The 14,724-nt window shown below is 44.1% G+C and overlaps 1 protein-coding gene across 1 annotated transcript in view; it reads right to left on the reverse strand.

Annotated features, from left to right (window-relative positions):
- Positions 1 to 14,724, reverse strand: part of RPS6KA3 (ribosomal protein S6 kinase A3) — a 1,945,113-nt gene that overhangs the window by 1,843,122 nt on the left and 87,267 nt on the right. The window contains exon 2 of the mRNA XM_044072275.1: positions 19 to 75. Within this exon, the coding sequence (XP_043928210.1) occupies positions 19 to 75 (57 nt within the window). The remainder of the gene's footprint in view (positions 1 to 18; positions 76 to 14,724) is intronic.

A 14,724-nucleotide genomic window follows, 5' to 3' on the forward strand; every position in this document is an offset into this window, starting at 1 on the left:
TAAGAACGATTTACTTACATGTGATGAAGAGGAATCATCTTCTTCCATAGGATAATCTACAATCTGACTCCCATTCTGAAATAAACATTTCAGAATTCAAAGTTATAAGATGATATTAAAGTGACAAATTTACTATGTTCATAATACAACATTTTCAAGTATGTAACTGCATCTCAGAAAAGCAACAGCACTGGAGGAATAACATAATTAAAATGTACTAAACGTAACAGCAGGTGGATGACTTACTTTCCCCTGACTCGCAATAAAGCCTCTTACCTCAAATTTCCCAAGTAATTCCAATACAATGCCTGCATATGCACTGTGTGGCCATTAATGGCAACAGAAAGTAGAGTATAAAAACAGGCAGCATAACTTCAAAACATACTCTTCAAGTTCCATTGCCATAAAAGACACTGCCACACCAAATAATAAACAGCAGTAATCACACCTTCAGCAGCCACAGGCTATCAGTAGTTCCGCATTGTACCTTTTTAATAACAAACTTACCAGCTCTAAAGGCATGCATACCCCTTATCAAAGCCTTATAACTTTTAAATTCACAACTTAATTTTTATTTCATTTTGTTCACCTGGGGAATGAGCTGGTCGAGCACCATTTGTCATTTCCCTGCCCTAAAGGTAGATACAAGAAACCTTCAGCCAGAGTATTTATAAAATGTATGAACATAGAGGTTGATAAAACAATGAAATTATTCACATAAATTACAATATTTATAAGCGCATATACCAATATGAAATGAGTTAACATAAATGAGACACATGAATATAACAGTAGACAAAATGACAGTGTACAGTAAAACTGTAGAAGTGTAGGACATGATTAGTATGCATAAGTGAGTGCAGTTAGAAGACAGCATTCCTTTATGAACAGGTCAACAGCTAGCTGAGTGAGACAAGTGTCCTGTAGTGTCACACTATGTGTTGATTAGTGTAGATGGTTACACAGTGATGTTTTATGACCAGTGTAAATTGTACAGTCTTTCCAAATGGCATTAGTTAAGTTTCCACTAACTTATCTTCTTCTTTCGGCTGTTCCTATTAGGGGTCGCCACAGCAGATAGTACAGTTGTGTACCTACCATAAATGTAGATGTTCAAGTGTATTCACTGTTGCAGTCATTACACTTGGGTTATCCTGCTGGCAGGCGACCCGTAGTCGGCCCGAGTTCCAAAGTCTTGGTCCAGCGTTGGTTGCTGTCGCCTCTTCCCTGACATCAGTGCGCCAGGGGTATGAAAGTTGCAACAGACACCATTTTCTTCAGTTTTTCTTGCCCCAGATGTCAGGTGCCCCCAGATAAGAAGGCTGAAAAGATAAAAATATGCCAAACAACCATGCATATATTACTATAAACATTTCCTTCATCTACAAGCAAATACACCACATAGGTTGTATAGAGTTGAGAAGTGCAGAATAGTCCCAGCAAAGAGGGGGATAGTGGGAGGGTAACCTGGACTGCAACAGTGAATACACTCGAACATCTACGTTTATGGTAGGTACACAACTGTACTGTTCACCATGTTTCACTGTTGCAGTCATTACATTTGGGTAGAATCCCAAAGCTGAGGTTGGGTGGCTGGGTCTAGATTGGATTTGGTGAGGCTAACAAGCCCTGCAGAACTGCAGTGGCAAAGCCTGCTCTGGATATGGAGTATAGTGGTAGGTGGTAGTGCTTGGTAAAAGTGTGCACTGAGCTCCAGGTTGCAGCTTCTAAAATGTTTTTGGTTGGAACCCCGCTGAGGAAAGCTGCTGAAGGGGCTGTTGCTCTGGTAGAATGAGGCCTAATGCCCTTAGGCACAGATTTGCCATGTTGTGCATAACAGAAGCGGGTGCAGTGTCCTATCCATATGGAGATTGTCTGCTTTGTAATAGGCTTTCCTTGTGATCCTGCAGCATATGCTACAAACAGTTGCTCAGTTTTTCTGAAAGCTTTTGTTTTGTCCAAGTAAAATCGCAGCTGCCTGTGTATATCCAAAGCATGCAGAAGTCTTTCCCCTTTATTCTGGGGATTTGGGTAGAAAGTAGGTAAATGAATGGTTTGATTTAAGGCCACATTGGAAACCACTTTTGGCATGAATGTTGGGTATGTCCTGAGAGAATCCCTGTCTTGAAGAACGATGAGGAAAGGTTCCACAGCCATCAATGCCTGTAACTCTGAGACTCTTCTTGCTGAAGTTATTGCTAGGAGCAGAGCAGTTTTCCATGACAAGTATTTTGGATCAGCTGTGCTGGCTGGTTCAAATGGAGGCAGTGTTAATTTTTCTAAAACAAAATTGAGGTCCCAAGTAGGCACTGGTGCTCTCCTAGGGGGTCTTATATTCTTTGCCCCTCTGAGGTACTGTCGTAGTAGAGGATGTGAAAAAATAGGAGGATCCGTATTGTAATGAGCTGAAATGGCAGAGGCATGGATTTTAATAGATGAAAAAGATAGGCCTTTGTCCAACATGTCACAACATGTTCTAAAAACATGCTTCTGGAGTATTTCTCCCCGGGCCTCCGCTGAAAACAGGATTGGTGGAACCTAGTCGGACTTTCCCGGTCAACAAATGTTAAATAAATAAATAAAAAAAAATAAAAATAAATAAAACATCTCAGGTCAGGTATTGCAAAATCTGAGGCATATGAGGGGACCAGGGGGTTGAGCCCTTGTTCCCGTTTCCAAGCACAGAATCTCTTCTATTTTTCTGCATAAGATTTCCTAGTGCTGGGCCTCCTGGCTTCCAAAATTACATCCATAACAGCTTTAGAGAGAGGTGCAGTCTGAGTGGCTACAATATCTGCCATGCTGCCAGGTTTAAGGTTCTGAGTTGACTGTGCAGAATCTGATTGTTTTGCTGTGTCAGAAGATGAGGAATTTGAGGTAGAGGCCAAGGTGGTCCTTGGGACAAAGTCTTTAGGACTGGGTACCAGTGCTGGCGTGGCCAGTCTGGTGCAATCAGGATCATTTTTGGCCTCTCGTCTGACTTTTAGAAGCACCTTGGTGAGAAGAGGCATCGGAGGGAAGGCATAGACTGTCAGGTTTTTCCAGCTGAATGACAGAGCATCCACTTTCCATGCTTGAAAGTGATAAGTCCTTGTGCAAAATTTCTGTATTTGGCAATTGTGAGGGGAGGCAAAAAGATCTATGTTTGGGTGTCCCCATTTCCTTGTTATGTTGAACACTTGTGGATTTAGCTTCCATTCGTGAGGATCCATGAGATTTCTGCTTAGTTCGTCTGTCAGTGTATTTTTTGTTCCTGGCAGGAATTGTGCTTGCAGATGTACCCGGTAGGTCAGTGCTGTGTTCCACAAAGTCATGGCTTGTCTGCATAGGGGGTAGGAATGTGTGCCCCCTTGCTTGTTTATGTACCACATAACTGTGGTATTGTCAGTCTTTATTAATAGTTGTCCTGGATGTATTAGGTCCTTGAAGGCTGTCAGAGCATTCTGTACAGCTAGCATCTCTTTTTGATTGATGTGAAGATGCATTTGTTCCTTGAGCCACGTGCCCTGAATACATTTTCCTGCCATATGTGCTCCCCCAGGCATAATCCGATGCATCTGTATTGTCTGCCTGGCTTTAGGTAAGGTGAAAGGCTGTCCCTTGTTGTGGTGACAGGCCTGGGACCACCATCGAAACTCCTGTTGTAGGCAGGGAATCAAGGTTATGATAGTCTCTAGGCTGTGAAGATGCCGAGTCCAAACACTTTTTAGATACCATTGTAGTTTCCTAATATGCAGTTTTGCATATGGAATTAGTAGAATGCAGGATGCCATGAAACCCAGGGCCTGCAGAATTTTTCTTGCAGGGAGCTGGGTGCCTTTGTTTGTCTGGCATGAGATAAGCCATCTGGGCAGTTGTATTTAAGCTTGCACCCAGGAATATTATCTCTTTGAGAGGGCACTAGTTTTGATTTCTTTTCGTTTACTGTGTACCCTAGGCAAATTAGCAATCTTTTTACAAACGACAGGTGCCTTAGAAGAATGTCCTTGCTCTCTGCTTGAATAAGGCAGTCGTCCAAGTAGGGATATATTTGAATTCCTTTTTGTCTGCAAAATGCTATTACTGGTGCCAGGCATTTTGTGAAGACCCTGGGCACAGTAGATAAGCCAAAAGGCAGTGCAGAGAATTGGTAATGCATTGAGCCTGCTATAAATCGGAGGTATCTTCTGCACGATTGTCTGATTGGGATGTGCAGGTATGCCTCCTTGAGATCCAAAGTAACTAGCCAAGCCTCCTTGCCCAGCATGGGCAGAAGTTGTTGTAGTGTTAAAATTTTGAATTTTGGAACATCCAGGAAAGTATTTATGATTGACAGGTCCAGTATTGGTCTCCAGGCTTTGTCTTTTCTGGGCACTAAGAAAAGTCTTGAGTAAAATCCTTGTCCCTGTTCTTCTTGTGGAACTTTCTGAATAGCTCCCATATCTATAAGAGCAGCAATCTGTTTTTGTGCCTCTGCCCATTGGTTTTGTGGCAGGTTTGGCATACCTTTTGGTTTTGGAAGCGTGTGGAAGTGGAACCTGTACCCCCTGAGATACTATATCCAGCACCCACTGATCTTGGGTGATCATGTGCCAATTTTTTGAGAAAAGTGCTAGCTTTCCCCCTAGGGGTGCCGTCAACTGGTAAGAGCTTGGCATTTGCAGAGGGAAGTCATTGTGACGGTTTCCTATAAGGTTGTGATTTGTCTTCTCCTCCTTTGGGGGCTGAAGCACCCCATTGTTTAGGGCTGTAGGAGCCTTGGGGCTGAGATCTGCCTCTTGGGCATCTGTATCTGCCTCTTTGTGGCCTGTCTGACACTGGAAAGGACCAATTTTTTGACGGCCAGTTTCTGCTGAATCTAGGTGGTTGAACCTGAAAGAAATCTTTCACCGTTTGCATTGACTTTGCTTTATCCTCCATTTTCTTTAACACCTCTTCTGCCTTAACGCCAAACAAAGTATCATGCTGTAGTGGAGCATCCAATAATTTTACTTTAACATGGTCAGGTAAACTTTGTTCTTTCAACCAAGCATGTCTTCGAATAACTGAGCCTGTAACTGTGGCTCTACAAGAAGCTTCTAATGAATCAAAACCACAATGCAAAGTATGCTTTCCCACTTGTTCAACTGCATGCAATAAATAGTACAGTTTTGTACCTACCATAAATGTAGATGTTCGAAGATCCACATTGCTGCAGTCCTTACATATGGGTAGTCCGCTGTCCTCGGTCGGCCCGAATACCAAAGTATTAGGCTGACGTCGGTCATGGGCGCTCAGATCTGACATCAGAGCGTCAGGGTATAAAAGCGCATGACCGACGTCATATCCTCAGTCTTTTCTTGCCCCAGATGTCAGAAGGCCCTAAAAAGAAAGGCCACAGCCAAAATAGAATACTTCCCAAAAAAGGCATGTACAAATAACAGCTACCACCCAAACCATACAACCAATCCAAACTGTAGAGGGGAAGGAGGGAGGGTAAATTGGACTGCAGCAATGTGGATCTTCGAACATCTACATTTATGGTAGGTACAAAACTGTACTATGTTCTTCATCTCACATTGCTGCAGTCCTTACATATGGGTAGAATCCCAAAGCAGAGGTAAAGGGAGGCTGGCAAAATCATAAAGCATTGGGAGCTGCCAAAATGCCCTGTAAGATTGCAGTGGCAAATCCAGCCCTAGATTTGGAATAAAGAGGAAGGTGGTAATGTTTAGAAAAAGTATGCACTGAACTCCAAGTAGCTGCTTCCAAAATATCTTTAGTAGCTACTCCCCTTAAAAAAGCTGTAGAAGTGGCAGTAGCCCTAGTGGAATGAGGCCTGATTCCAGCCGGAATCTCCTTACCATGATGGGAATAACAGAAAGCAATACAAAAACCAATCCACTTAGAAATAGTTTGTTTTGAAACAGGTTTTCCCTGAGAACCCAAAGCAAAAGAAACAAACAACTGCTGAGACTGTCTGAACCCTTTAGTTCTGCTCAAATAATAACGCAACTGCCTGTGAATATCCAAAGTGTGCAAAATTTTCTCCCCTTTATTTTGGGGGTCTGCATAAAAAGTAGGCAAATGAATAGATTGGTTCAAGGCCACATTAGAAACCACCTTAGGCATAAAAGTAGGATTAGTACGCAAAGATACCCTATCCTTATGAAAAATTAGGAAGGGTTTAACTGCCATAAGAGCCTGTAATTCAGAAACCCTTCTTGCAGACGTAATGGCCAACAAAAAAGCAGTCTTCCAGGACAAAAACTTTAACTCGGCAGTAGCTGCAGGCTCAAAAGGTGGTAAAGTAAGTTTTTCCAACACAAAATTGAGATCCCAAGCAGGAGTAGGAGCTCTACGTGGGGGTCTTATGTTCTTTGCCCCTCTAAGAAATTGCTTAAACAAAGGATGAGAGAATAATGGAGGGTCACAGTCATAGTGAGCAGAAATGGCTGCAGCATGAACCTTTACAAAGGAGAAAGACAAACCCTTGTCTAATAATTCTGTAAGATATTGAAGAGAAACACCTAAATCAGGCTTGGAAACATCAAAGTCCTTCGCTTTGCTCCAAATAAAAAACCTTCTCCATTTATCAGCATAAACTTTCCTTGTACTAGGCCTTCTGGCCTCCAAAATAACATTCAAAACTTGTTGTGGAAGCTGAGACCCTCCAGGGTCTAGAACAGAATATGCCAGGCTGTTAGATGTAGGGACTGAATCCTGACATTGAGGAAATGATTGCCCTCCTGTGACAAAAGGTGCGGAATCAAGGCAAAGGCCATGGAGGCTCCTGCCAAACTTCTCAGCAGTGGGTACCAGTGCTGTCGAGGCCAATCTGGAGCTATTAGAATCATGGATGGCTTGTCTTGTCTGGCCTTCAAGAGTACCTTGGGGAGGAGAGGCAGAGGTGGAAAGGCATAGACGTGAAGATTGCTCCAACTGAATGATAGAGCATCCACTTTCCAAGCTGTGGGATGAAACATTTTTGTGCAAAACTTTGGCAACTGGAAATTTAGTGGAGAAGCGAACAGATCTATGTCTGGAGTTCCCCATATCACTGTCAACTTTCGAAATACATGAGGATCCAATTTCCACTCGTGGGGATCCACTATCTGTCTGCTCAAAACATCTGCTAAGGAGTTCTGTGCTCCTGGTAGAAACCTTGCCTGAAGATTGAGGTGTAAACAGAGCAGTCTCCCACAAAATCATTGCTTGCCTGCAAAGAGGGTACGAATGGGTTCCCCCTTGCTTGTTGATGTACCACATGACAGTTGTGTTGTCTGTTTGAATCAACACTTGCCCTGGGTGAAATAAATCCTTGAAAGCCATCAATGCAAATTGGACTGCTAACATCTCCTTCAAGTTGATATGCAAATGTTGAAGTCTGGCAGGCCACGTGTCTTGAACCCATTTTCCATTGAGGTGTGCTCCCCAAGCCTTGTCCGAGGCATCTGTCATTAAAATCTGACTCGCCTCTGGTCGGGTCACAGAGAGTCCCTTGTTTAGGTGACATTCCTGAGCCCACCACAAAAATTCCTTTTGAATGCAAGGTATTATTTGAATGACAGTGTCCAGATCTTGGCAGTGGTGTGTCCATACATTTTTGAGATACCATTGAAGCTTCCTCATATGCAGTTTGGCATTGGGAAGCACCAGGATACAAGATGCCATGAACCCCAAGGCTTGAAGGACTGTCTTTGCAGTCAGCCTGGACCATAGAGACAATTGATGGAAGTAAAGAGTAAGGTTCTTTTGCTTGTCCGGGGTCAAAAAAGCCATCTGGGAAGCTGTATTCAGTCTCACACCCAGAAAGCACATTTCCTGAGAGGGTACTAGACTGGACTTTGTTTCGTTCACAGAATACCCTAGGCACCTTAACACTGCTATCACATACTGTAGATGATGAAGAAGTTCGTACTTGTCTTGAGCAAGAATCAGGCAATCGTCCAAATAAGGATAAATTTGTATTCCTCTCAACCTGAAGAAGGCTATCACTGGAGCCAGAACCTTTGTGAACACCCTGGGCGCAGTAGATAAGCCAAAGGGCAATGCAGAGAACTGATAATGTAAAGTTCCAGCCAGCGCAGGTACCTCCTGCAACTGGGCCTGATAGGAACATGAAGATAAGCCTCTGAGATCCAGAGTTACCATCCAGTGATCTTTGCCCAACAGAGGTAAAAGTTGTTGCAACGTCAACATTTTGAATTTTGGAAAGTCCAGGTATGTGTTGAGGATAGATAAATCCAAACTCGGCCTCCACGTGTTTCCTTTCTTTGGTACTAGAAACAGGCGAGAATAAAATCCTAGGCCCACTTCTGACAGAGGGACCTGCTGTATAGCTCCCAATTGAAGAAGTAAAGAAATCTGCTTGTGAGCCTCTACCCTTTGCTGAGGAGGAACGTCTGGCATGCCTTTGAAAGGAGGCAATGTATGGAAATAAAACTTGTAGCCTCGGTCTATAATGTCCAATACCCATTTGTCCTGGGTGACTAAAAGCCAGTTTTGCTTGAAGAGTGCCAACTTTCCTCCCAAAGGAGCTGCCAGGCAAGAAGAATCTGGCAGCAGAAAATGCAGGTCATTGGGCCTGTTTACGAAAGGACTGGCCCCTGCCCTCACCTGTAGATTGTGCAGGTGAACTCCATGTTCTAGGCCTGAAAGTACTCTGAGCTCTGCCCCTACCACGTCTAGATCTACCCCTAGACTGTGAATCAGAAGAAGGATAAGCCCACCCCTTAGTAGGCCAATTCCTGCTAAACTTAGGAGGCTGCACCTGCAAAAAATCTTTAACAGTCTGCATAGACTTAGCCTTGTCTTCCATTTTCTTCAAGACCGACTCCACAGGAGAACCAAACAAAACTTCAGACTGTAAAGGAGCATCCAAAATTCTAGTTTTAACATGCTCTGACAAATTCTGATCCTTAAGCCAGGCGTGCCTGCGAATAACTGAACCAGTGGCAGCCACCCTGGAAGAAGCCTGTAAAGCATCAAAACCACACTGCAAAGAATGCTTACCCACCTGTTCAGAGACATGTACCAAATCCTGTAATTCTTTACACTCTATGCCCTCTGCCAAAGCATCCACTTTAGATTTTAGTTGAGTAAGGAGAAAATTCTGATACTTCAACATATGAAACTGGCAATTCAAAGCCCTCATTGCTAAAGTGGAAGAGGTGTACACCTTTTTACCCCATCTATCCAAAGCTCTAGCCTCTTTATCTATAGGAACCGGATTCTTTACAACAGAAGCCCTGACACCCTTAGGTCCCTGGCTAATAGTTTCTGGGTCAGCCCTTGGACTCTTATACAGATATTTATGAGCCTCAGGCACCCTGTAATACCTGTCCGGCTTAACTGGCGCAGGAGGCAGAGAGTCTGGATTAAGGGAAGCCTCGGAGAAAACGTCTTGAACAACATCCAAAACAGGAGGTATAGCCAAGGGCCTATGTTGTGGTAAAAACAAAAATTCCCTAAGCCTCTTCCGGGAATCTGAGAAATCCTGACCTTCCCATTTAAAATCCTCCCTCATAGAATGTAGGGTTTCCGAAAAAGAAAAATCCTCTGGAGGAGAAGCAGAAGGAGTGGAATCCTCTGCATCAGAATCAGAATAAGGAGGAAAATCCTGAATGTCTTCAGCCGAAGACTCTGAGTCATCTGAAGCCTGATCCAAACTTTCCACCTCTGGCTCCACCCTAGGCCTCTTATCAGGAGGGGGCATAGAACCTCTGATTAAAGAAATCAAATCTTCTGCCATTTTAAGCATGTGTTTTTTAGGCACAGAACCTGCAGAACTAGGACTGACACCCGTGGAAGGCAAACCAGCCCTGCCTTTGGAAGGAATCCTAGAGACAGAAGAAGGCCTAACCACCTTAGGCAAGGAAGGGAGAACAGCAACCTGAGAGGCCCCCTCAGCCTGACCTGACTCCTGAGAGGCCACATCTTGCAAAATTAAAGTCTCCCCCTGAGACTCAACTGAAACCTCGGCCGGATCCACAGATTCCACCGTAGTTTCTAAAGAACCGGCGTCCGGAACGGACGACTCATCCTGCCTGGACTTTAAAGATTTGTCTTTGCGCTTCTTCGCGGTAGCGGGCGTCGGAGGATCCGACGGCATGGTATAATTACACCGCTTACCAAAGACAAGCCTAGCGCAATCTAACCTACGTTTAATGGTGCGCTTATTAAACCTAGCACAAAAGCGACACCCGACTACGTCGTGCTCAGGTCCCAAACAAGGAATACAAAGAGAGTGATAATCCCTATGCGGTATCTGTTTCCCACAAGAAATACAATTATTCACTTTTTCTGACATCCGGAATTAACTGAGGCAAGAAAAAACAAAACTATTCTAGCGGGTACTTAGCCCAACTTGGATTCGGTCTGAAACTCAGAATACGAAAATTTCAGAACGCCAAACGGCACTTGCAACGTTGCTTCTGCATCGGACCATGCGGCAAAAAAGACTAAGGATATGACGTTGGTCATGCGCTTTTATACCCTGACACTCTGATGTCAGATCTGAGCGCCCATGACCGACGTCAGCCTAATACTTTGGTATTCGGGCCGACCGAGGACAGCGGACTACCCATATGTAAGGACTGCAGCAATGTGAGATGAAGAACATCCTGCATTTCTTTACTGTCAGGACTTTCTATGTTTGTAACCATTTTCTGCTTTAACAATGACATGAGATACTGTTGATATTTAAGCATGTGAATCTGACAGTTTAAAGCTCTTACAGCTAAAGCAGGACAAGTGTAAACTTTTTTCCCCCCATCTGTCCAGAGCTCTGGAATCCCTATCTGAGAGGACTGGATTTTTGGCAGTGGAAGCCTTAACCCCCTTAGGGTCCTGAGAAATTGTTTCTGGGTCTGCAGCAGGGTTTTTGTAAAGAAATATATGAGAGTCAGGGACCTTGTAGTACCTGTCTGGCTTTACTGGTGCAGGGGGTAAAGAATCTGGAGTCAGACTGGATTCAGAAAAAAAACATCTACAATATCAAGCACAGGGTGGATAGCCAGGGGCCTGTGCTGAGGCAATGAAAGGAAATCTCTGAGCCTTTTCTTGGATTCTGAGTAATCCTGGCTCTCCCAATGGAAATGCTCCCTCATGGTGTGCAGGGTTTCCCCAAAAGAATAATCCCCAGGCGGTGAGGCTGAAGGAATGGACTCTTCAGCATCAGAGTCCTCATAGGGAGGGAGAGAATAGCCCTGCTCAGAAGAAGAATCAGAGGAAATGGAAACCTGATCAGAGGAATCATAATCAGTGTCTTGCCTAGGCCTTTTATCAGGAAGGGGATGGGAGCCCCTGATTAAAGTAATAAGGTCTTCGGCCATTTTAAGCATCTGTTTCTTTGGCATGGATGACTGTTCTGGAGAATGCTGCACTTGTTTCCTTGTCTTTAATGGTGTTTTGGACTTTGCCTTTGCTGCTGTAGTAGCCTTAATTGTAAGCTGTGAAGGTCTGAAAACACCCTCAGAAGCCGATGCCTGCTCAGTGGCTCCGGACCCATCTGAGGGTATAGTTTCCATAGGCCCAGTACCTTGAGTTTCCACAGGCCTCAGTGTCTCCACATGGCTGTTGGTCAAGGCCTGTGGCTCTGAGGTAGCGGGTGTCAGGGGCTGCGAAAGACCCTCACTGAGAACTGGCGACTGGCCTAGAAGAGGCTTCGTCATCGGTTTTGGACCTCGGATGCCTGTCCTTTTCTTTGTCTTTACGTTTTTTATACATTCCGGTCATTGGTTGGTCCGACGGCATTATATAATTAAATCATCCAAAACAATGTAGGGCAAAATCAAACAGACGTTTAATAGTGCGTTTATTGAATCTAGCACAAAACCGACAACTAGTAACGTCATGGTCAGGGCCTAGGCAAGGAATGCAGTAAGAGTGAAAGTCCTTATGCGGTATTTGCTTCCCACAAGAAATACAATTATTAACTTTTACCGACATCGGTCTGGAGCAAGAAAAAGTTTCTCCAACGGGGTACTTAGCTTTATTGAAGACTTTGGTTCTCAAATTCAATTTTGAAAATCTCAGGAGTCGGCCGACCGGCACTAGCGAACTGCTTTTGCGTCGGCACGGCGAGGCAAGAAAGACGGGAGAAAATGGCGTCGATTGCAACTTTTATACCCCTGGTGCACTGATGTCAGGGAAGAGGCGAAAGCAACCGTTGCCGGACCAAGACTTTGGAACTCGGGCCGACTACGGGTCACCTGCCAGCAGGATAACTCAAGTGTAATGACTGCAACAGTGAAACACGATGAACATCATCTGTTTCCATTTCTTCCTGTCCTCTGTATCTTGCTCTGTCACACCAACCACCTGCATGTCCTCTCTCACTACATCCATAAACCTTATCTTAGGCCTTCCTCTTTTCCTGTTAACTGGTAACTTCATCCTTAGCATCTTTTCCCAATATACTCAGCATCCCTCCTCAACACATGTCCAAACCAACATAATCTTGCCTCTCTGACTTTGTCCCCAAACCTTCCAACCTGGGCTGACCCTCTAATATACTTATTCCTGATCCTATCCATCCTCGTCACACCCAGTGCAAATCTTAACATCTTTAACTCTGCCACATCCAGCTCTAACTCCTGCCTTTTTGTCAATGCCACTGTCTCCAACCTATATAACATAGCTGGTCTCACTACCCTCTTGTAGACCTTTTCTTTCACTCTTACTGGTACTAGTCTGTCACAAATCACTCCTAACACTCATCTCCACCCACTCCATCCTGCCTGTACTCTCTTCATCTCTCTTCCACATTCACCATTACTCCATTACTCTGAACTATTGATCCCAGGTATTTAAACTCATCCACCTTCGCCACCTCTGCTCCTTGCATCTTCACAATTCCTCTATCCTCCCTCTCATTCACATGTATATTTTGTCTTAGTCCTGCTGACCTTCATTCCTCTTCTCTCTAGAGCATATCTCCATCTCTCCAGGGTCTCCTCCACCTGTTCCCTACTCTCACTACAGATCACAATGTCATCTGCAAACATCATAGTCCACAGGGACTCCTGTCTGATCTCGTCTGTCAACCTGTCCATCACCATTGCAAATAGGAAAGGGCTCAGAGCTGATCCTTGATGTAATCGCACCTCCACCTTAAACACATCTGTCACTCCCACCGCAGACCTCACTGCTGTCACACTACCCTCGTACATATCCTGTACTACTCTTACATACTTCTCTGACACTCCCGACTTCCTCATGCAATACCACAACGCCTCTCTAGGGACCCTGTCATATGCTTTCTCTAAGTCTACAAAAACACAAAGCAACTCCTTCTGACCTTCTTTGTACTTCTCCATCAACACTCTCAAAGCAAACAATGCATCTGTAGTGCTCTTTCCCGGCATGAGACCATACTGCTTATCACTAATCATCATGCCCCTTCTTAACCTAGCTTCCACTACTCTTTCCCATAACTTCATGCTGTGACTGATCAATTTAATCCCTCTGTAATTACTACAGCTCTGCACATCACCCTTACTCTTAAAAATCGGACCAAAACACTTTTTCTCCATTCCTCAGGCATCCTCTCACTTTCCAAGATTTCATTAAACAATCTGGTTAAAAACTCCGCTGCCATTTCACCTAAACACCTCCATGTTTCCATAGGTATGTCATCTGGACCAACAGCCTTTCCATTCTTCATCTTCTTCATAGCTATCCTTACTTTCTCCTTGCTAATCCATTGCACTTAATGATTCATTATACCTACATCATCTAACCTTCTCTCTCCCTCATTCTCTTCATTCATCAACCCCTCAAAGTACTGTTTCCATCTGCTCAACATACTCTCCTTGCTTGTGAGTATGTTTCCCTCATTATCCTTTATTACCTTTACCTGCTGCACATCTTTCCTAGCTCGGTCCCTCTGTCTAGCCAATCGGTACCGGTCCTTTTCTATCTCCTTAGTGTCCAACCTTTCATACAACTCTTCACACAAAAGGAAAAAAAAAAAATCACTCATTGCCGCCTCCTGATCTGAATAGGAGGCGCTAAAGCTGCACATGATCTTAACACCTGCAATGGAAAAGAGCAAAACTAAGGAAAGATGGGAAAAATAATCACCAAAAAGAGAAGAAATCAACCATCTAATGTTAAGGTTATAGGGAGCATTTTTCACAACTCTTCAAGTACTTATTTACTTAATCTTTTCAGCATATTTTGCGCACAGGTGAATCCCAAGTTATGAATATGAAAGGGATGAAGAGGCTCCTGTAGGCGAGTCCTAAACCAGTGCAGCAGCAAAGCATCATGCATCTGGTGCTCAATTTTTAAGCTTATGATATTTAGTAAAAAAAAAAAAAAAACTAGTAGCATGGCTCTATACTGCAGAATGTTGGTCCCAGACAATCGCAGTTTGATTAGGGCCCAGCAATGGTGCAGCTAGGCTAGGGGGAGGCTGTATACATAACTTCCCTGGGGTAAACTGGGGAGTGCTGTTTGGAGGGAATGCCCCATGCAGAAGCGAAGGGACAGCCCCCTCAGCCTGTCCCCTGCACATCCTTCACGGGCATTTTGCCCAGTGTATTTATAGGGTAAGGTGCAAACCAGAAAAAGTCAAATCACTCTTGATGGCTGCTTAAATGATGGCCTCTTCCCACCAACTCTAACATATCTTCCGTTTTAAACTTCCTATTGAAGATCTTCCTTGTTGTGGGTTTTCTTAACCTGTGAAAGGGCAGATTACATCTGGACTGCATCATACACAAGATCCCCAATTATATTAGTGAGAAAGGAACAAGA

The sequence above is a fragment of the Protopterus annectens genome, chromosome 5.part0, assembly GCF_019279795.1.
Source record: "Protopterus annectens isolate FY-2018-M chromosome 5.part0, PAN1.0, whole genome shotgun sequence".
In the NCBI taxonomy this organism is placed as follows: domain Eukaryota; kingdom Metazoa; phylum Chordata; order Ceratodontiformes; family Protopteridae; genus Protopterus; species Protopterus annectens.